This window comes from Bombus affinis, unplaced genomic scaffold (genome assembly GCF_024516045.1).
Source record: "Bombus affinis isolate iyBomAffi1 unplaced genomic scaffold, iyBomAffi1.2 ctg00000068.1, whole genome shotgun sequence".
NCBI classification, from domain to species: domain Eukaryota; kingdom Metazoa; phylum Arthropoda; class Insecta; order Hymenoptera; family Apidae; genus Bombus; species Bombus affinis.
The window spans coordinates 463,020-486,040 of NW_026108822.1; the positions used below are offsets into that span (position 1 = coordinate 463,020).

The 23,021-nt window shown below is 37.7% G+C and overlaps 2 protein-coding genes across 3 annotated transcripts in view; one reads left to right on the plus strand and one right to left on the minus strand.

Annotated features, from left to right (window-relative positions):
• LOC126926986 (A disintegrin and metalloproteinase with thrombospondin motifs 3-like) overlaps nucleotides 1-20,837 on the minus strand; it is a 118,387-nt gene extending 97,550 nt beyond the window's left edge. Inside the window, exons 1-4 of the mRNA XM_050743296.1 lie at nucleotides 20,726-20,837; nucleotides 19,947-20,071; nucleotides 19,386-19,478; nucleotides 18,517-18,752 (exon numbers count right to left, since the gene is read on the minus strand). Coding sequence (XP_050599253.1) covers nucleotides 18,517-18,752; nucleotides 19,386-19,463 — 314 coding nt within the window. The 5' untranslated portion in view covers nucleotides 19,464-19,478; nucleotides 19,947-20,071; nucleotides 20,726-20,837. The remainder of the gene's footprint in view (nucleotides 1-18,516; nucleotides 18,753-19,385; nucleotides 19,479-19,946; nucleotides 20,072-20,725) is intronic.
• LOC126926968 (uncharacterized) overlaps nucleotides 14,207-23,021 on the plus strand; it is a 284,756-nt gene continuing 275,941 nt past the window's right edge. For both annotated transcript variants that reach the window (XR_007715042.1, XM_050743267.1), the window contains exon 1: nucleotides 14,207-15,653. Coding sequence is in view for 1 of the 2 variants with exons in the window: in XM_050743267.1 (XP_050599224.1) it covers nucleotides 14,673-15,605 (933 nt within the window). In the remaining variant the exon portion in view is untranslated. The remainder of the gene's footprint in view (nucleotides 15,654-23,021) is intronic.

The following is a 23,021-nucleotide window of genomic DNA, read 5'->3' on the forward strand; positions in this document are numbered from 1 at the left end:
TTGCTTTCTCCGTATTTTTTCAGCGCGCCTGATAAACCCAAGGACCTCTCTAAAAACCAGATGTGCTTCGACAAATATTTTTTGGCTTAAGAAATTCTTCAGGACAAAGGGGTTGACTGAAGACGCCTGTTGATACAATACAGTGACAGCGAAAGAATATATTGGGTCCTTAGGTTTATTGAGGGTCGGAGTGACGTTACGCAGGCCGCTGGCTGTCCGGTCGCGAGGGCTGGCATGCAGATGTTTAGGCGACGTAACAATGTGCTTTTTTCGTGATTCGAATTAAAAGAATTAAACAAATCGGAACGTTGTTTTCCTTGTTGTAGCAATTGTACCTTGTGTAACATTTTTATTGCGCTCGTAATTCACGATACTTAGTCTGCAACATACCGAAACTCTTCTCATACTTGTATCGCATTAGGGGCAAATGTTACATGGTTGCAGAACCGTACAAGCAATATGCTGGAGACAAAGTGGGGTGGGATTTTATGTACCAAGTTAATGCTACATTCCGTTCTCGTTTTTGCCGGTGTGGAGACGCGGATAGCGTTTATTATGCTCGCATTTAGGTATTCCGTGGCTGCTTCGATTTCATCATTGGTTTTTAGTGAGGATGAGGCTGAAGTTGTGTGGGTAAAGACTTCTCTGAAGAGCTGCCAGTTGGTGTGTTGGTTATGAATGGAGCCATTAGGTGTATTCTCGATGATAGTTGAACTGACTGTTACTATCACGGGGGAATGATCAGAGGAGAGATCAGCCGAGGAATTGATTTGGACGTGTCTTGACGAGATATTTTTAGTTATGAAGAAATCAAGGAGATCGGGTATTTTGTTTGTGTCGGTGGGCCAGTGTGTGGGTTCGTATGTGGTAAGGTAGTTGAGGTTGTTGGTTATTATGCTGTTGAGGAGGTTTTTGCCTCTTACTGTAACCAGTCTGCTACCCCATTGGGTGTGTTTAGCGTTGTAGTCTCCTCCGGCTATGTATCTGTTGCCCAGGGTGTCCAGGAAGTGGTCAAAGTCTTCTTTGGCGATGGAGTGTCTGGGAGGGCAGTATACAGTTGAAGTGGTGATTGTACCATGACAGTCTTCTATTGCTACGTTTGTTGCTTGGAGGTAGTCTTTCTGGAATGGTTGAAGTTCGTAGTGCTTGATGTTTGATTTGATTATGATTTCGGTGCCGCCGTGGGCCTTTCCGCTGGGGTGTTGGGTGTGGTAGAAGTTGTAGACGTGTATTTTGAGGTAGTTTTTGTCGGTGAAGTGGGTTTCGCATATGAGCATCACATCGATTTGCTGTTGTTTTAAGAATAGTTCTAGTTCAGATTTGTGCTGAGCTAGACCGTTGGCGTTCCACAGAGCTATTCGCATTGGTTTTATTTTGCTTCTGTGCGTATGAATTTGTCCATGAAGAGTGTGAGTAGTGACAGCAAGTTGTTAATTTGCTCAGTTTGCTTCTCGATAAGTTTTTCGAGTCTGGTAAAGTTGTCTGTGCTTTGTGGGGTGGGAATTCTATTTTCTGTGTGTACACTGTGTGTTTTCGAGTTGTTTACGTTTCCTTGCGTTGCCTGCGCATAGGATACTGTTGGTGTGGTGAGTTTTTGGGGTTTAGGTTCTTGTATGGTTATGTCCTTGGGTCTCAGTTTTGGATACTTTATATTATGTAGTGTTTTGTAGGCTGAGCATCCTTTGTAGTTCGCAGGATGCTCTCCTTGACAGTGGATACACTTGGCGGGGGTTTCCGGGGATTTAGTGCATTGGTCAGTGCGGTGATTACCTGCACATTTTACGCACCGGAAGTTGTGATTGCAGTATTTCTGCGTGTGGCCGTACCTTTGGCACCTTTTGCATTGTATTATTTCTTTCTTTACAAGAGGTGGCTCGAACTTAACTATGGAGTTCATCAGCCGATTGATGTTGTAGATTTCTTTGTTGTTTGTTTTTTGTTTTAAGTCTATAAAAAATAAGGATAGTGGGTTTTTTGTGATTCTATGCCTAATGTTGCTGATGTTAGTTACTTCGTGGCCGTGATTTAACAGTTCGCACTTTAGTTCGTCTAGATCGACTGAGTGGTGGATGTTGCGTAGCACCACTCGAAATGGTCTTTCTTGTTTGAGCTGGTATGTGTGGAATTTAGCGTTTAACGTTTTTAATAGCTTGGTTAACTTTCTATAGGCGTTTGGGTGGGTCGGCAGTATTTTCACGTGGTTGTTGTTAATCTTTAACTTGTAGTCCTCTTTGCTGATGTCTTTTTCGATAGTCTTAATCATTGACTGTATGTCGATTACGTCGTTAATGAATATCGGTGGGGGAGGGGGAATTCTTTGAGTATGGAGATTATTTACCTTTTCGGTTGTAATCATGGAGTCTTCCGTGGACTCCAGTATTGAAAATCTATTGTAGGTGGTCACCTGGCTGGCTGATGGTTTAGTTTGACTCTTGTTTACATTTGTCTTGGTTGGTTCGAGCTTTCGTTTTTTCGTGTGATGGTCGTTTACCAGGATAGATGTGTTGCCCTCTTGCCACGGGGGAGGAAAAATGGCGGTGTTATAATTTAGCTCCGGGGAGCCTGTTGGGAATGATAGAGCCATCATCGAGCTAGTTAATTCAGTGTGAAAGAACTAGTCGAGAGGCTGTTAACCCCTGGCTAGGTTAGTTGGATTCGCTTTCGACAGATGGGCGTCACGTGGAGTTTTGTGAACTTCACAGGGCACTGGACACACGTCTGCACGTCTCGGCACTCAGCAGCAACTGGATGGTCACTTGCTGCTTTGTGAACATTGCCGGGCACTGGACACACGTCTGCACGCCTCGGCACTCACGAACGAACCGGATAATGTATGTGATAATGTATTTTTAGTGTATCCTGTTAGCTTAACAAAACATAACGTTGTTCAACGTTTGCATAATATATTTAAAGAAAAAGATTGATCGTACTTTCTGATCTGAAAAAATAGCTCTGTTTATACATTATACATTATACATGTGTATGGGAATTAACTAGTGTCTATATAGTTTCACACTGACAAAATAGTTTCGAGTTACTTAAAAATAGTTGCTTGATTCAAGCAACTGTACGCGTTAACAAAATAGTTTCAAGTAACTTGAAAATAGTTGCTTGATTCAGGTAACTTGACCAATCTGAATCATCATAAAAACTTGGAAGGATATTTCAAGCAAAATTACAGATTCACATTGGTAAAATAATAGGTTCACATTGACAAAATGGTTTCGAATTGCTTGAATTCAAATCGTTTGACGAAGCAACATGACTAATCTGAATAGTTTAATTGTCATCTTTATCCAAGACTCGCATAGTCAATCGAGCCATTCGGAAATCACATTGACCAACTCCAAAATTGAAAAGTAGAGAAAAGTAATTACAAGTATCGCAAGTGGTGAGACAATATGCGATAAAAATGAAAAGATGAGCGTGGCATTAAGCTCTAAGGAACTAGAGGTTTTGTGAGAATCAATCGTGTACTTGGACGATGAAATTGCGAAATTGTGAGATTGTCCAAAGATGAAGTTGGTCAATTTGACTTTCGCCAGGCTCGATCGTCACTACGACAGTTCTCGCGTATCGAAACTATCTTGATGTTTGTGTGGACAGGTGAGACGAATGAGCGATCGTGGCGGAGAAGGATCGGGACATTCGGTCGTTACGATGGAAACAGAGTTACCGACTTTGTTTGGCCGTCGCGAATCAGTCGCCTGTTTTCCTTTTGGAGGCGTGACGAGGATATTACCAAATCGTCGAGAGCCAGCGTCCAGAATGTCCGCACCACCGAGCGGTAGAGGAAATACGCACTATCTTCGGTTGGACATTATGGACGACATCGCATACCTAAGAGCGAGGGAGGTAAGGATCTTTCGTTTATTCTTTTTCACTTTCTACCGTAATAGATCAGCCACAGATAGTCCACTTCGACGAATAGTTTCTTTCGATCGACGAGGAAACCGTCGAAAAGAAAGATTTAGGATATTGCAGCCGTTCGCCGATCAGGAGCGCCATTTACGCCGAAGGAGATCCGTTCTCTTAGAACGTTCATAGAGTCGCCTGTCTACCGTATTGGGTCTGCCTCCCTGCTATTCCTTTGTCTATATGCTGTCGATGGCTTCAGCGCTTGAGAAAGCTAAAAAGACCAGATGTGGAGTTTTCCTAGAAGTGGTGACCACTTCAACAAAAATAAACGAAAGATCCTTACCTCCCTCGCTCTTAGGTATGCGATGTCGTCCATAATGTCCAACCGAAGATAGTGCGTATTTCTTCTACCGCTCGGTGGTGCGGACATTCTGGACGCTGGGTCTCGACGATTTGGTAATATCCTCGTCACGCCTCCAAAAAGAAAACAGGCGACTGATTCGCGACGGCCAAACAAAGTCGGTAACTCTGTTTCCATCGTAACGACCGAATGTCCCGATCCTTCTCCGCCACGATCGCTCATTCGTCTCACCTGTCCACACAAACATCAAGATAGTTTCGATACGCGAGAATTGTCGTAGTGACGATCGAGCCTGGCGAAAGTCAAATTGACCAACTTCATCTTTGGACAATCTCACAATTTCGCAATTTCATCGTCCAAGTACACGATTGATTCTCACAAAACCTCTAGTTCCTTAGAGCTTAATGCCACGCTCATCTTTTCATTTTTATCGCATATTGTCTCACCACTTGCGATACTTGTAATTACTTTTCTCTACTTTTCAATTTTGGAGTTGGTCAATGTGATTTCCGAATGGCTCGATTGACTATGCGAGTCTTGGATAAAGATGACAATTAAACTATTCAGATTAGTCATGTTGCTTCGTCAAACGATTTGAATTCAAGCAATTCGAAACCATTTTGTCAATGTGAACCTATTATTTTACCAATGTGAATCTGTAATTTTGCTTGAAATATCCTTCCAAGTTTTTATGATGATTCAGATTGCTCAAGTTACCTGAATCAAGCAACTATTTTCAAGTTACTTGAAACTATTTTGTTAACGTGTACAGTTGCTTGAATCAAGCAACTATTTTCAAGTAAGTTAAAATCATTTTGCCAATGTGAACCTGTAATTTTGCCTGAAATATCCTTCCAAGTTTTTATGACGATTCAGATTGGTCAAGTTACCTCAATCAAGCAACTATTTTCAAGTAACTTGAAACTATTTTATTAATGTGTGCAGTTGAGTGGAGCAAGTATTTTCAAATAACTTGAAGCTATTTTGTTAACGCGTACAGTTGCTTGAATCAAGCAACTATTTTCAAGTAAGTTGGAACTATTTTGTTAACGCGTACAGTTTTTTTTTAATTTATTTATTAAAATTCACAATTTGTCCAATTTGGACATTTGGTGGAATTTTTTAACGGTTAAATTAGCATGTTGGTGGCTACCCCCAGCGGGGTACCATCCTCGTGTTTGTTAGGTTATGTCCTTTATAAGGTCTGCTGGGTGCTTCCTTTTTAGCCTTCTGTCCATGTTTATGGTTTTGTATGTTTCCGCAGCTAGCCGGTTTGGGTGTGTTGCTATTCTTGATTTGTATTTCTCGGAGTATCTGCTAATTTCTTCCTTGACCGTTGGCATTCCCAGGTCCCTCCGTATATCTTCGTTTCTGACGTACCAAGGTCCGTTTACTATTGTTCTGAGGATTTTAGCCTGTATTACCTCTATTTTGTTTATATGGCTCATTGCTGCCGTCCCCCATAATGGTATTCCTTCCGTCCAAATTGGTTTTATGATCGTTTTATATATTTTTAATTTATTTTCTATGTTTAGTTTGGATTTTCGGCTTGTTAGCCAATGCATTTGTCTCCTTGTTTTCTGTATTTTTTCTACTATTGATTTGATGTGTAGTTTCCATGTGAGTTGTGTATCTAAGTGGAGTCCTAGGTATTTGACATGCTTTGTTTGCGTTATATGCGTGCCGTTCAATAGGATGTTTGGTGGTATCTTTTTTCGTAGCGTGAATGTAATATGGTTGCATTTATTGGGGTTCGCTTTTATTTGTTTTTCTTGTAGCCAATTTTCTATTTTTATGATATGTTCTTGTAGTATTTTGACTGCCGTTTCTGGGTTAGTATGCCTGACTAGTATAGCTGTGTCGTCCGCGAATGTCAATACTGTGCTGTTGGTAGTTGTTGGTATGTTCGCCGTGTATAATGTGTATAGTATTGGGCCTAGGACGCTTCCTTGTGGTACCCCGGCCTTGATGTCTTTAACTTGAGAATGTGTGTCCTTGATTTTTATTACGAAGGTTCTGCTGCTTAGATAGGATTTTATTAATTGGTGTATTTGCTCCGGGAATTATTTCCTAATTGTTTGTAGTAGACTTTCATGGTTAATTTTATCGAATGCTTTCCCTATGTCTATAAAGAGGGCTGTGCAGTATTCCTTGTTTTCTAGTGCTACTATTATTTCGTTTATAAGCCTGTACATTTGCTCTATCGTGGAGTGTTTGTTTCCGAAACCAAAGTTCCCAGTTGTGTCCTCCAGATTTCAGTAGATTTGTTTGGTACCTCCTTTTTGCTGTTTTTCCTAGGTACTTTCTCAAACCTTTGACTTTTTCCTCATCGCTTTTTATTTTGTATTTTTTGCATTCCTCTTCATACACTGATATCCAGTTTGTAGCTTTCTCAGTTCCTTCAAATCCAAACCCAAACAAATAAATTCACTGGAGGCGCTCACATCAGAAAATGAAATAGCAGGAACATCGGATGGGAAGGAAGAAAAACACTAAAATGCCCGGAGAAGTACGAACCATTGATAAAACTGCGAGTTAAAGTCAACGATCAAAAAGAGATTAAAGGTGTTTACGGGAGCGAATGCAAGTTTTATCGATCAAAGGATCATTGATCAGATAAAAGAAGACAAGAGCATGTTCAAAACCATCAATGGGGAAGACTTCACGAGTAGCCGGGCAAGACTAAAAATGAGGATAAACAAGATAGAGAAAGAGATAGATGTGTATATAGTACGCAATAATAACTTCACATATGATCTCATCTTAGGGCTGGACGCCATAAGGGAATTCAAACTAAGACAAGACGAGAATTTGAGGGTTAGCCAAAAAGTAGACGACAAAGAGGAAGTAATATTTAATAGAAAAGAAGAAAGAAGAAATAACCAGAGAAGAAAGGTAAACGTTACCGAACACAAGGAGACGGGTAAGCCTATGGACAACCTAGAACACCTAAATAACCTACAAAAAATAGAGGTAAGCCAACTTATAGAGAGATGTATTTGCTAAACACAATGTGGGAACCAGGAAATCACAAGAAGCTTCTATTAAGCTAATCGAAAATAAATACATATCAAAGAAACCATACAGATGTAGCATTCCAGATCAGAGAGAAATAGAATTCCAGATTACGAAACTACTAGAACACGATCTCATAGAGGAATCAAGTTCACCATTTGCAGCACCAGTGACACTAGCCTTTAAAAAAGAGTCGAATCGTAGAGATAGACTATGTATTGATTTCAGAGAGATAAACAAAATTGTAGTTCCGGAACCACAACCATTCCCAAGAATTGAAGATATCATAGTCAAAGCGGGAAATTGCCATTTCTTCTCAACGTTTGACATTAATTCGGCGTTCTGGTCAAAGAGGCGATTCAGTACTGGCAGCATTGGTTAATCGGTAGATACTTCACTGTCCTTTCAGACCATAAACCGTTGGAATCAATGAGAATCAAAGCAAGAACCGATGAAACTTTAGGAGACCTGATGCACTACTTATCGCAGTACGACTTCAAAATCATCTACTCACCAGGAAAACACAACATAGAGGCAGTCGCACTATCCAGGAACCCCGTCTTAGAAAGTTTTGAGAACGAAGAAGAGGTTTTGAAAGTAGCGAATATTATAAAAAAACAAGACATAATCCGAGATCAGAAAGAAAACAGAGAAGATATTAAAAATACGAAAGACCTTATAAAAAAATCAGAGATTTTTTTTAAAAATATTAAAGGACGCCAACGTATATTCGTCTCACAAGAGTTTAGTTTAGGCGAGCATATCATAAAGACGGTGCATGATTTCTTTGGCCATGTTGGAAGGAATCACATATTGAAAAAAATCCGACCCTTTTATTATTTCAAAAATATGGACCGAATTGTCGACAAATTCTGCAAACAATGCGAAACCTGCATTAGGAATAAAAGCAGAACGAGAAGACCGATCGGGCTTATGTGGAGACTAGGAACAGCGAGGAAACCGTTTGAAATAATGTCATTCGATACGGTCCGAGGTTTTTCCAACAACAACTCACCAAAGAAGTATATGCATATACTCATAAATCACTTTTCAAGGGCTGTTTTTATGTCCACATCGAAAACACAACGCGCGGAAGATATCATAAAACTTATAAACTCGACAGGAGAAACTGACTCCATAAAAATTATCCTTGCAGACCGATACCCAGCGATGACATCCAAGGAAATTCAAGAGTACGCGAGAGAGAAAAACATTAAATTAATTTTCACCTCGACAGACTGTCCATCCTCCAATGGACTAAACGAGAGGGTAAATCAAACATTAGTAAACAGAATCAGATGCAAGATCAATTCGAAAAAAAAAAGAAACTGGACAAAGATCGCAGAAAAAAGCGTAGAAGAATACAATCACACCAGACACAGTGTAACGGGATTTGCCCCAAATCACTTACTGTATGGGAAAATGATCGAAATCATCTCTAAGGGAATAACAGAGAAGAAGATAAACTTAAAAAGAGACAGAGAAGAAGCATTTAAAATCTCAGCAAGAAATTTCGAAATCAACAAACAAAAATATGACAAAAAAAGACGAGAACACGAGTTTAAAATTGGTGATACGGTCTTCACCCACAACGGAAACAGAATGAATAGAAATAAGCTGGAAGAAATTAGGAAAGGACCTTTCAAAATTTTGAGAAAGATTTCAAACTCTATATATGAAGTGGATAACGGTAACCGGAGATCTGAAGGGAATTTCTTCAAACTGGCCCGGAAAAACGACCGAACAGAAAGGAAGTCGATCGAAGAGCTTCCGTTCCAACAGCTTCGACGTGTCGACATTGCACGGAGCTAAAAGTAAGCTTAGCGGATCCTCGAAAGCCGCTATTTCGACCTTTATGGCACCGTCGAATTGGTTCACGAAGAGACACCAACCGATGTCGAAGAAGCCGGAAGATTTAGTAACGGCCAGTTTAAGTCTCAAGTTCGATAAATCGAAGGTAGTGAAGGCGGTGAAGGAAACGTTGGGTAAAAAGTCCCCTAATAGCGAGGTCAAACACAAAGTCGTATGGGACAACACTAGTGGAACCAAAGTGGACGCTCAGGTAAGTTGTATTTCTCGTTACGATATCGTTTCTTGTTTAAGAGCCATCGTAGGTGAAAGGGGGAATGAAAAAGAAAATCGTAAATCGTAAAATCTCTTCCAGAGAATGCACTTTATCGTAAAAATTAATAAAGTCAACAACAACGTGAAATTAAATAATTGTTGTTTGATATTCTGTATTATCGATATAGGTGAAACGTGGAGAAGATAATTTGCAATCATTGCGGACAATATCGCAGTGACATTATTATCAATCGGTAATATTAAAGATAAAATTCATATGGGATGAAAACAGAGCGTCAAAAGTGGTTATTTTCCGATCTTCTTGCGAAGGGAAAAATGTTTAAGAACGGCTCTCAGCAAGGAATAAAAAATGTTATTACAGTTCCATTTTCGTGTTCGTTTTTTTTCTACATGATCCATGTGAAATAATTCTTCAGATGCTCTGCTGGTAAATGAATCGACGTTTGTAATAGAGGAAATATGAAGTACAGCGAGATCGTTGTTGACTATTGTTCTACACCGATATCGACAAAATAATTCTTCGACAACTCTATTGATAAATCAATTGTAGTTTGAAATCAAACGAATCTGAAGTACCATCAGTTTGTTGCTACGAGAACAATAGTCACCAACGATCTCGCAGTAATTCGGATTCGTTCGATTTTAAACTTCAATTGTTTTACCGACAGAATCTCTGAATAATTATTTTGCTGGTAAATTCTGTTGGTATATCGATTAGAGTTTGGAATCGAGCAAGTACGAATTACAAGATGGCTATTGTTCTCCAGTAGCAACAGTCTGATAGTATTTCAGATTCGCTTGATTTCAAACTTAGTTCCTTTGGTTTAATTACTGATTTATCAGCTGGATCAAAATTTAAAGAAAATGAAGATCAAGTGTAGCGCGTAAGTTTTACCTCTGCTTAATTTTTTCATCTATACACTCATCTTTTTCAACTTCCATGTCACATTTCGTATAAATGCTAATAATTCTTTGTTTTTTTTTTTGATAAATTCTCTTAAACGTCGCACAAGAATTTTTCGTTCGCGAGGAGGTGCAAAAATGGCCACTTTTTGACTTAGGTCAAAATTTGCAAATTTGGGGTTAGCCCCAACTTAACCACACTTTTAATCCAACATGAATTTTATTTTAATATTACTGACCTCTGATGGTGGATCTGCGATACTGTACTTAATGATTGTAAACTATCTTATCGACTTCTCATCTATATTAATAATATAGAAATGTTAAATATTATTTTGAATATTAGGAATATTAAATAACAGTTAAATACTTAAATATATGTTATTTGATTTGTTTTAGAACGAAGCTCATTCTCTGGAGTGAAACCTTTAGTTTCTCTTTCTTACGCGATAAAGGAGAGGTGCAAGGATTTAAATATTTATAACATTATGACCTTTATTCTTTAAGCATGAAAATATTTTAAATACAAGCATATAAATATTACATATAAATATTTCTATTTACATATACATCAAGTAAATTTACATGTACATTTTCATCTTGGTAAAAAGAACGTGTAAATTATCGTATTTACTATTACGTATTTTAACGCGAAATCTCGTTTCATAAAAATTTTCATTCAAATACGTAAATACATAATATTCATAAATTTATAAGAACAATTTTGTCCGTAGGTATTTGGTAGCGCAATTGAGAAGATGTTAACGGCGGAAAAGGGAAACGATACGGGGGCTTCCGGGTCGAGCGGAAAGCCCTCGGTATCTCCGAACAAACCAATGTCAGGCAAAGTGACAAATTGGTTTTCAAATACCAAGAATCAAAATCGGAATCAGACGGAATCCAGCGAACCGTCTCTCTGTTCTTCCCTAAAGGACCTATTCAAGAAGTAATGGGGAAGAACAAATGCTAATAAATGTTGAGTGTCTCTAGTTTAATTAACACTTCTTTATCTTTATCTTTATTAACACTTATTTATTTAAGAATTTATTCAGAGATTAACACGACCTAATAGATGACTGACAATCTGGTGTAATTCAAATTAACGAGCTATACTTTCCTTGTATTTTCTTATTGCTATACCTCTACAATATTCTTTTATCGTATCTGTCGATTTTAATCTCACACAAATATCTAATAAATGTGTATACAGTAGTTGACGAAAATATTAGATAGAAGATTTTTGCGAATATATATTATGTGTGTTAGTGTTTTTCTTCACTTCACTTCAATGTAACGAGACGTGTCTATCATGATTACACCGGTAAAAATTGAGACTAATTTGGAAATATATATATGGAAGCTAGAAGATGCTTATTGCAGACGTACACATAGCAAAAAACTAATGTACAATGTAAAGAGTATTTTTAAACATATGATTGATTAGGGGTAAAAATGCTCCTACTAAAAATATTGTGACTTATTTATACAATACATAATTAACTGTCCAAATACCGATGGTAATCAATAAGCATCTTATAATTCCTATTTACATTTGTTTCAAAAGCTTCTTTCGTTTCATAAGGAAATAATAGATGCACGACACTTTTTGTTTTATATTATTCTATCGATTTATGTATGATCTATTTTGTAGTAATAGAACAAAACGAAAGAAACTTTTGAGACAGCCTAATGCATCTTGAAATTCATGAAAAGCTTCAACAAAATATTCATGGAAAGTTTCTGTAAGCGTCCGAGTACTTTCGTGAGCCGTTATATGTATAATAATTCGTTACAATGTTAGTGATAGCTTGGAAAGTGAACTATTTTTATTATACATCTTTTTACTTTCCATATTACGCTCATAGATACTCTAAAACGCCGCGATACTAACTCTTATCTATCATGTTTACGAATGCCTATAATTTGTGAAACCGCTTCTGATTTTACGGAAATTTTGCAGTTGCTTGATGAATGAAACAGATTTGTTAAGAGAATCACATGTTATAGATACCTGAACTGTGATTTATTTAATATATCTTTTCTGATTTGTTATCCTGCAACATTTCCATGTTTTACGAAGCTTTAAATTAAATTTCACAAGTTTATTTTCCTTAAGCTAAAGACGATGCTGGTGAAATATTTATTTCTGAAGTAAAAAGTAAAAATATAGCTTACATATTGCTTGTATTTAATCATGTATTACGATTAATCCTGTTGCGATACTCGTATATTTCAGTTAGGCTCTGGTTTTAGTAAACAAGAAAGATTTATAATATCTTAAGAGGATGTTTAGCATGAAATCATGCTAATAAGAAGTTTTTCATGTTTTTCTTCAGGCTTAAAATATTTTTTAATGTTGTGAAAAAATTGGGTTGAAAATGAATAAAAGGGTGCAACAGGGTATTTAAACAAACTAATGTCTCTTATATGAATAAGTCGAGTGATATGCTGTAAATTATTTTCACAAAAAGACACCCATTTTTATTATTGTTTTCTAAACAAAATTCAATATGATTTGTTATACCTGTAATAGGAAGTTTCTTTAACTAACATTTAGTTATCGATCCTATTTTTATTGAAGTTTAACAATACTGTTCAATGTTAATAATTATTAATTTATAAGTGAAGGGTAATTCCAACGAAGAAAGATATCATTTGCAAACAAATAGTTTCAGATGAAATCAGCATTGGTACTGTAAATTTAAGATATTATAAATCTAATATGTATTGTATCGCAAAGCGGGATTCATGATGAAAAATTAAATATAAAAGTCCATGAAATTTCGCAAATTTAAACATCTCAGTTGATACAGCTTTAATAAATGTGGACAAAAGTTTAGTCTATCTTTATATTTAAATAACGCATGATATTTAATTCTACAGTATAATTAAACAAAGATTCGAAGCTGAAAATTTCGAAATATAATTGAACAATATATCGTACAATAAATGTTATATGATGTTCTGTAAAGGAGAATTGCATTTTTATGAAGAGGATCAAAGATAAAAGAGATTTTTGTTGAACGATACGACCGTTTCGAAATTCCATTTTGATCTTGTGTATGTATAGTGTATCTCGTACAAAAGATATTACAACAAGCGTCCAGTCATAATGTGAAACATTAATCAAAATTTCTAATCTCGAGTGTTTCAAGTCCCAGAACTCATCTTAATAAATATAAGAAGGACAGATTAAATTCAATCTTATTTTTCTAATTTTCTCGTTAATAATTAAATATGAGCATCAATCAATCAATAGTTCATAATGCACGGTATAATGCGTGTATAACATTCATCTGATTTCAATTAACTTACGTTTAAGCAAAATAATTATTCGAACTAGTTTATCATTCACATTATTACACATTTTAATTGTATATATATCTAGTACAACATAGAAAGGATGTTTTAGGATTATGAGTATTCCTTTAATTTTTAAGAAGAACAATAAGTATGCATAGTATTTCTTTTATCTCATATTCTAATTTCACCACATTGAATTTTCTAAAGAAAGATGATCTATTTATTTTAGATAACGCAAATCCTTTATTTTAGATATGCAAAGTCAAATATATTTTTGTCAATAAAGACACAAAAAATCTTAGATGTCTAAATGTCAGCTTTAAGAACAGTAGACTTGCCTGCCTTCAAACTTAAATGTCCTTTCCAGTAGTAAAACTTAAAATGACATTAACAACGGCAGTAATATTTACGCCTACAGATGGAGGATATTAGACTTCGATTAAAATACAAGTAGCTCAATAAATATGAGTCTAAGTACGATGGTTAAAGAATAACGATTCGTCATTCTTTATTCCAGCGCTTAATGCTATCCTTCTTTCAACAAATACAATCCTAGAACAATGCCGCTGAAGAGAAATGTTATGCGTGAATTTATTTGCCTTTGCGGGACGAAGGTATATTAAATTATTAAATGAAAATATTAAATGAAAATGAATATGTATAATTGTGTGTATAAAAATTGATATATGTATGTATGTATAAAATATATATATATGTCGGGTTGGCGTTAAGATTAGAGTTAGGGATAAGGGCGTGAAACGAATCCCTATTGGCGCTAGACGTGATCGTTATGCAATAGAGGAGATATTTACTAGTGCAAATATGACTATGATGGAATTGGACAAGTAATCGCGATAATTAGATACTCGAGAAGCAAATGACGATGATCCTAGGCTCAATAACGAATCCGCGGTCAACGGGATGACGAACTTTACCCTTCGTTAGCGTCTAAGTTACACTGTATGTTAGAGCAAGGGGCAATTATTACGTATACGAAAGACAGGTCGATTGCCGATGAGATCGCACTAGAGTGAGTGGCTCTCCGTCGCGGTGACGCTGTCGAAGAAATCTATGATGGGTGTGCCTAAGGGAACGAGATCTCGGAGTCGTCATCGACTCCAGTCGGAGGTTCGGTGCGCATATCGAGATGGTGTGTAATAGAGCCGACAAGTTAATAGGAGCCCTTAGGGGAATTCTACCCAACATCAACGGGCCGCCCAGCTTGGCTCGTAGGCTCTACTACAACGTGTGGGAGTCCATCGTAACTTACGGAGCACCGGTGTGGGCTAGAGCAGCGAATACCGATAAGAACAGGAAAAAGCTGAAACGAGCACAACGAACGGCCCTGTGCATAACAACGCCGGCATACCGTACCGTCTCCCACGCGGCACTTTGCGTGTTGACCGGGAATCTCCCGATTTACATAAAGATAAAGATGCTCGGAGAGACCTACGAGAGGAACAAGATCCATGGGTCCAGGATTGGCACGGATGACGGCTGCAAGCTGAAGGAGGAACTGGAGGCGATTCGCAAGAAGGCCCAAGATGACTGGCAGAAGGAGTGGAACAACCACAAAAAGGAAAATATCACAAAGAAATTAATACCGAGTGCGCTGCTATTTACCAAAAAGAAGATGGACATCGATCACCACACCATGCAGCTGCTAACCGGGCATGGGAGCTTCGGTGTCTATAGAAAAAGGATTGGCAAGGACAGCGACGGCAACTGTCTCGACTGTGTAGACCCGAACGACGATGCAGAGCACGCCCTCTTCGCGTGCCCGAAGTGGACGGACAGAAGGATCGAGCTGGAGAACGCTCTGGGCGGGAAGATAGACGTGGGCAATCTGATCGCCACGTTGACCGCCAAGAACGAGAGCTGGAATAAATTCAGGCAATTCTGCAAGACCGTCATGTGTCACAGGAGGGTGACAGCGAGGGCCTGGGAAGAGGCAAGGGGGAGAACGAGCGAAACAACAACTACGTGGAGCAATGAGGGCAAGAACACGAAACAACGAAAAACCGCAGAAGGAGACCAGTCCAGTATTCTGAACTGGCTGAGAGGACGACATGAGCAGTAACTGCCCGAAGAAGTAGATACAACGGGGCACGAAAGGACAACCCTGATGACTGCCGACAGGTTTTACCGGGGTTGTCTGCCCTCTAAGCGGAGGAAGAAGGAGGAGGGGTTTTTAGTGGGTATGGCAACGACAACCGACCGACTCCCACATAACCCAGTGATGCGGGTCACTGGGCATGCGTAATTGCATTTTCCGCTCCCCACGCAAAAAAAAAAGACACGAGATCATCGGATTCGCGGAGAAAAGTCTCCGTTCGAAGGGTGTGGGAAATTGACGTTGCTGTTAATTGGTCAATTTCCATGTTGGTGGTTAGAGAAAGATATTAGCTGTCCTTGGGAAAAGTTGCTAGCGGGAAGCGTCGTTCGTGGAAGGATAGATTTCTCTTATCTTCCCATAGTTGGGGCACAGGCTATTTGTCTATTTGAAAGACTTTGTATAATTGAAACTTAATATTCGTAGCCGGTCCTCGCTCAGCTAAACATATACTGTGAAGATGCGTTGGCATCTGGCAATCATCTTACCCGAAGGACAAAGTCTGCGTGTGGCGAGCCACGGGGCAGAAACCATTGAAACGTTTACCGTCGTGCCCTGTCCCAAGTATTTCTTTTAAGAAGAGCTATAGAATTACTTCATGCCTTTGTTAGACAAAACGTTCATCCCTTTGACCGCAGCTACGTTCGGCGACTGATTGTCGCCTCACTATCATAAATCTCAAATAAATACAGTCGGATCGAATGACAACAGTTTCTTAATACGGCTATGGTGAAATCTAAATTTCAATACTAGGGGTCTTCCCAAAGTTCCAAAGGGAACGTTCCGGTGTTCTTTCATCTCCGACATATATATATATATATATTATTATAATGACTTATTTTAATAATGACTTAATTTGTATAGTAAAAACAGCTAAAATCTCATGTAAGATTGTTGGGATGTTACGTGATATTTCTGTTGCATCATTGATTATCGTTATACTTTGAAAAATAATTAAGGAAGCGAACAATGCGTGGACGATTATGGCAGTATTATTAATAAACGAACGTTTAGTAGAGAATATGGATTTATTGGATAAGTAAATGTTTCATTAAATGTAACTGCTACATGCAGAATAATATGTTGTTACATGTATGAACTAAAGTTGATGTAATACTCATATTGTATTTATGGTTTCAAAGAATTAATAAAATCTGCTGAGATTCAAACGTATACTCTCCCTTTTATTCTATGAGAATTAAACATTTAGAAGATTTTATGAAAATGCACTAAAAAACAATCAGAAGCATCTGTTTCTCCTCCTTTTTTTCTTTTTTTTTTTTTTAAATATGTTGATTGCCACGCGATTTTTATACTTATTTTGACTTGGATAGATAGATTAAAGCGTACCATACCAAGACATTTCATTCTTGCAAAATATTCTAGTCTATTTGCGTACGTGCTCATAATCTTGGCTGATAACCGCCATTCGCTATATACATCGTTGGTATCGACGTCAAAGGATTAACACAGACAAATACACAATCCATACAATCCGATTTGATTGATTTTAGATCTTGCATCAAACAGATCTCTATATAAACAGATAATTTCTGATTCTAAACATTTGTATCGCTTCTTCTTCCGCTTTGAAATCCTCTACAAACGCCTTTTATAGTCGTTCAACTTTTCAGCTCACAGAAAAGAACATTACGCGTATTCCTAGCAATCGCCCAAAGACTCGAACGTGTGCTTCGATAAAGCTCGCTTAACTTTCATCGACACATCGATAACTTTGCGTTCCAAGATGTTATTACGCCCTAGAATCCCTAACATAATTTTAGAACCAGAATTTCTGTGCAAAACAATTCCATCGCTTTGTCACGCTTAACGGCTCAATCATCGAAACATGTATCATAACGCACGAATTATGATAAAAAAGAAACTGTCTTTCGAATAAAAGCAATCCGTTTGCCAGGTGCGCTTAAGGATGTACAGGACGTCGACGGAGCAAGTGTACGAAATACAGCCGCTGGAGGGTAACAGTTCCGCTCAACGTTACACTCAACAGCCGAAACAACGATTCTCTGAAATGCCTACTCCGTCGGTTTCGCCGACGTCTTCTCTCCGAAAGCGCGTCTCGGAACTGCCAAGAGCCGCGAGTGCATCCGTTTCCGGTGCTGCGGGCATTGTCTGCTCTAATACGGATCTGATATCGATCCTAAGCTCGTTAGCGTCTTCCGCGACGGAAATCAACCGATGCGGCGAGGAAGCGCCGAGTTCGCGGGACGATAGCAAATCAAACTGGCCCGGAAAAACGACCGAACAGAAAGGAAGTCGATCGAAGAGCTTCCGTTCCAATAGCTTCGACGTGTCGACATTGCACGGAGCTAAAAGTAAGCTTAGCGGATCCTCGAAAGCCGCTATTTCGACCTTTATGGCACCGTCGAATTGGTTCACGAAGAGACACCAACCGATGTCGAAGAAGCCGGAAGATTTAGTAACGGCCAGTTTAAGTCTCAAGTTCGATAAATCGAAGGTAGTGAAGGCGGTGAAGGAAACGTTGGATAAAAAGTCCCCTAATAGCGAGGTCAAACACAAAGTTGTATGGGACAACACTAGTGGAACCAAAGTGGACGCTCAGCTAGGTTGTATTTCTCGTTACGATATCGTTTCTTGTTTAAGAGCCATCGTAGGTGGAAGGAGGAATGCAAGAACGCACATAATACGCAAAAATCTATGGCAGATTCAAAGTACAGTACTCGTTGTGATATTCGGTAAAGATAATAAGTTCTCCTATGGAGATTTCATTTTTCAAATTATTCTCGTAAAAGTACGTATTTGCATAAATAAATAGCACACGGTCTCTGCGTAAATACCCAGGCCAGTTATAAATATTTCAGTTTGCCAACGATATCCCAACATGTGGGACACTCACATGTGTGCTACTTCGTGAGCGATGATAAAGGCGCTGGTCAAGCCTTCGTCTCGATTTAACGCGCACGATCTCGCGGGATAGCATACTCCTGACACAGGTGCGTAACCGGAAGGACCTCCTATATCTAATCGCGTCAACCATACAGCAACATCGTGATTTACGTCCTTCGAGGACAGCATCTTTCTGTTCCATTTGTTCACGTTCTCGAGAGATCGTCTGGCATCGCCACGGCGGACCTACGACAACGTTTAATATTTTCTTAATAAAAGCTAGCAAATATTACGAATATATTATATTTATTATTACATCATGCATTATATACTATATATAAATATTCGTCAATGATAATAAATATATGTGCAAGTAATCGTGTTGTTGATTGTAATCAAATGTAACTTGTAACGCTATTAGTATTTTAATCTTCCTGAAAAATGTTGAAATGTTGATTCAACAGCAGAGAAGAATAGCAGAAAAAGAAAAGTAAAAGGAATCGCAAGTGTCGTATATCAATGATATTATCATAGGTCTATAACATTAAATTAAGATTCTTAAGAGATGAAAAAGGTTTAATAGTCGATTATACAGATATTTCGGATACACGATAAATGCGAGGTTTGTCAATGATCCGTGAAAATTGTTTGTTTGGAAATTTGTTTCCAAGGGATCGTTCACGGTTGTCCAATTTAACAAAATGGAACTCGTTGCATTTTATCGACCTAAAACGTCATGCGCAGATATTTTGACCTATATAATTTATATACCATACACTGTACAGATAAGTAGAAAATAAAATAATTGACACTCGCATATGCGTATCTCAGATAGTTACTACTTTAGTTAAATGATTTAATTTAATGGAAATCGCTTACCATAACGTCTCGTTTTTCCGCGTATAAAATCATTCGTACGATCACTAGAATCATGTTGGATTCGAGCGATGGGTCCATGTAAATTGCACTGACCTAGGATTAAAATACGTACGAAAATGTAACAGGCGTTAAAACAGTATTACAGCCTTACAAATAAATTATTATTCAAAACTCTCGTAAATACATCGTATCTTATATAATTTTCCTAAAAAATTAATTTTATTCGTTATATTTATCTTAGGAAATGTACGTTATTAATCTCAACAGCATTGGAAAACCAATTACCGAATGGCTGAAATTAATCGATTACAAAATTCCATTACGGATAAATTATTTGCAGAACTCTTTAAAAGATACGTGTAAGCTTTGAACAGTGTAAACAGAAAATACAGAGCTTCCATCCGAGTATACGATCGAGATGTTTGAAAGCAAGTAGCGTACCTTGAAAATACAGAGATACGCATAACTCTGCCCTATGTTTCCCGGTTGCTCGCGTACATATGTAGGAGAAGGTATTCTATATCTAAGTATAATAACAGAATTTCGTTTGGTATTACTTACGATGTTTAAAAGAGCCAAGATATATTGCTGTACTCGAATTCCATGAAAATCTACCACGGAGTAATCAGCAGCTATTCCAAGCTCTAGCCATCGTGGCGGCGAATCCTTAGCAGTTGGTCTTTTCTCTAGAAATGACTTATCTTAGAAATCGACTTATCTTCAACGAAATTAGAAAGTCTACTCGACTCGACTTGATAGCTTAAACGCATGATTATTAAAAGCATAAATTAATATCTACGAGCAAGTATTCGTGGAATAATTATTATGATATAAATAATTATTTCAAAAGTATAATTTCAAAAATATCAATTCGGTATCACCGTGAATTTCATCCTGCAAATTTCTTTAAAATTCTTGACAAATTTTGGTAAACGTATTCCTCCAGCAAATTTGTCTATTTTTCTATTTTTTTACATTAAATTAGGCAAGATAGATAAAGATTCGTGCAATGGACAATATACATATGTGTAATAGACAGGGAATAATAAAATAAATTAAAAACAGCGAAATATAGATGAACGTGTAGAAGATCAAGCGAGAGTGGAACGCAATAGGGAGAATAATTGTAAACCGAGTTCCTTTTAAGGCTGAAGATAAGCTATTCTTATATTACATGCTGTTATTATTACTTTTGTACACGATAGATTGGAATATCAGTACAATTTCTTTCTTTCAGTAATATTCGATGATTCGTTAATTTATTAACCGCTATATTGTACGTGGTAAGTAAAAAAGCAACGATTGTACAAGAATGGCATTTGGAAAAATATTTGACTTACTTGATAATCTGTTCCTTTGCCATTTAGGACCAGAGAAGTATCCAATTTCCTCGGGATTTGTTATTTTATATAGGTTGGGGTTGATAATCAATCTCGGATCCACTCGGATTGGTTATCACACCTTTTATTTTCTCTCTTATACAAAACACCAAATCACACAGCAAACGTTTAAACTCTCCCAATGCGTCTTAGCAATTAAGGCGTGGTCGACTCCTATGACAAAAGAGCGTCGTTAGGAGTCGTACCAACACAACCCTAGTAACCTTTTAGTAACTAGCGGTCATACCAACTGAGCATTTCTCAACAGGATTTACGTCGATCGATAATTCTTCCACTATTGTATCGTTGTATTCTGTGGAGACATCGTCTTTTTCATCGTACAGAATCAATTTCTCAGCTTCTGGGTATTCCACGTCGAAGACGTCACCGGAAAGATTATAAAATCCCTGAACATCGTGGCTTAAGGAATCGCGTTTGCTTCGTTTCGACTTTCTCTTACTTTCTTCAACTTCGAATTTATTCGATTTCCCTGTAACCGAATTATCAACGTTTTACCACGTTTGCCTGTCTTATCTTCGCTATTCTCGTTACGGATAAAATGAAAAAATAGTTGCAAAATTTCTGAAATTGTAAATACGACCAGACTGGAACGTATCAACGACATATACGGTGTCACAAAATTGTGACAAGTCAATATTCCAGTTGTTAGTTTGTTGAAATTACGCCACCGCTGATTAAACGTATCACGCTTTAATAGAAAATTCAATTTCCCAGCGGGGAAAATGGAATTTTGCGCTAATTAAAGTATTGCGCTTTTGTACAAAATTCCATTGTTTTCTGTTGCCCGCGAAAATGCAATTTTACGACGGACATTTCAGACAAATTTCCATCAGACGGCTTTCCATCCGTAAAAAAGAATGCTATCTATAAAAGTGTCAATGGAAATTGATCAAAGTAACGTCAAACAAACCCGTTTAAACAGCGAGGTAAGTAGACCAATTGCTTTTAACAAAACCTGTATCGTTGCTCTTAACCGTTTCACTTTTAAATATCAATCGGCGCTGTTCCTCATTAAAATTTCGATTTAAATCGAACGAGAAATACAGCGTAACACTTGGAATTTTCTATCGTTTCTCAACCATACTTCGAACATTTACGTCGCATTCTTCGATTCATAGGATCGCGATGTTGGATTCTTCGATTTCGATATAAAAACGTTTCACAGCTTTCGACGCGGGAAATTTAATTAAGAGAACAAATAATTTGTTTATAAACTGCCAATTACGTGCCTTGAATTTCCGATATATGCAATAAATTTCATTGCTACTTGACCTAAGTGGGTCATAAAGTTGCAACCGTGTAAACCGTGCCACGTAATTTTATTGCATTCAATTTTCCACGTTTCCAACAATTTATCAAATTAGAATTTATCCGCGCATCGTACGAAATTTTTCATAAAAATTGATTAATAATAGTAGATATATAGCTCCTCGTATTCGTAAAACAGATTTTTAATCTGTAAACAACGAGTCGTGGTAATTACGATACGATCGATTTTCAACTTAGCAAAATTTGTTTCCATTTAACATTCACATCCAGATTGTATTTCCTTTGTAATAAATTAATTATATAATTAAATAAATTTATTATTCGAACCGATATTCAGATACAGTTCGAGTATACTTGATAAATTTTCAGACTCGATTCTCCAAATCGAAAATGAGAACGTTTTATCCTATACTTTTTCTTCATTTTTCCACAAGGATTCGCGTTGTTCTCGCTTTCAGACGTTGTTCCGTTGCATCCTGTATATACGGGGTGTGCCAAATTTAAACCGCCAAATTGTAAGGAGTTGATTTACAGACAAGAAGAAGAAGAAGAAGAAGGAAGAATTTTATATAATGTTCGTCAACGGACGTTTCTTTACAGAATTACAAACGAGTATCGTTCGTACGAAACAGGTAACGACGCGTTTTCCATCGCAGCGTGCAAAAGTTCGCTGTATTATCGTGTCAGCGCAGTTGCATGCTTTTTATCATGCGACAACAAGCCCGTGTCGTTAATAGCTACAATAATGATACAATGAAAAATTATTATCTGGTATGTTTGATTGGTCGTTGGAGAACGTTGTCCGTGTGCTCGGATAGAAGCCTGACATCGATCAACGATGGGAGTAATACGATCTCGTACACACAGTTGCTAACAATTCGATCGAGTTGCAAAAACCGCGTGTTTTTACTCGTTGCGCTAGTTGTTCACGCGAACTCGCATCTCCAGAATAAACCTTCCGTTTTAC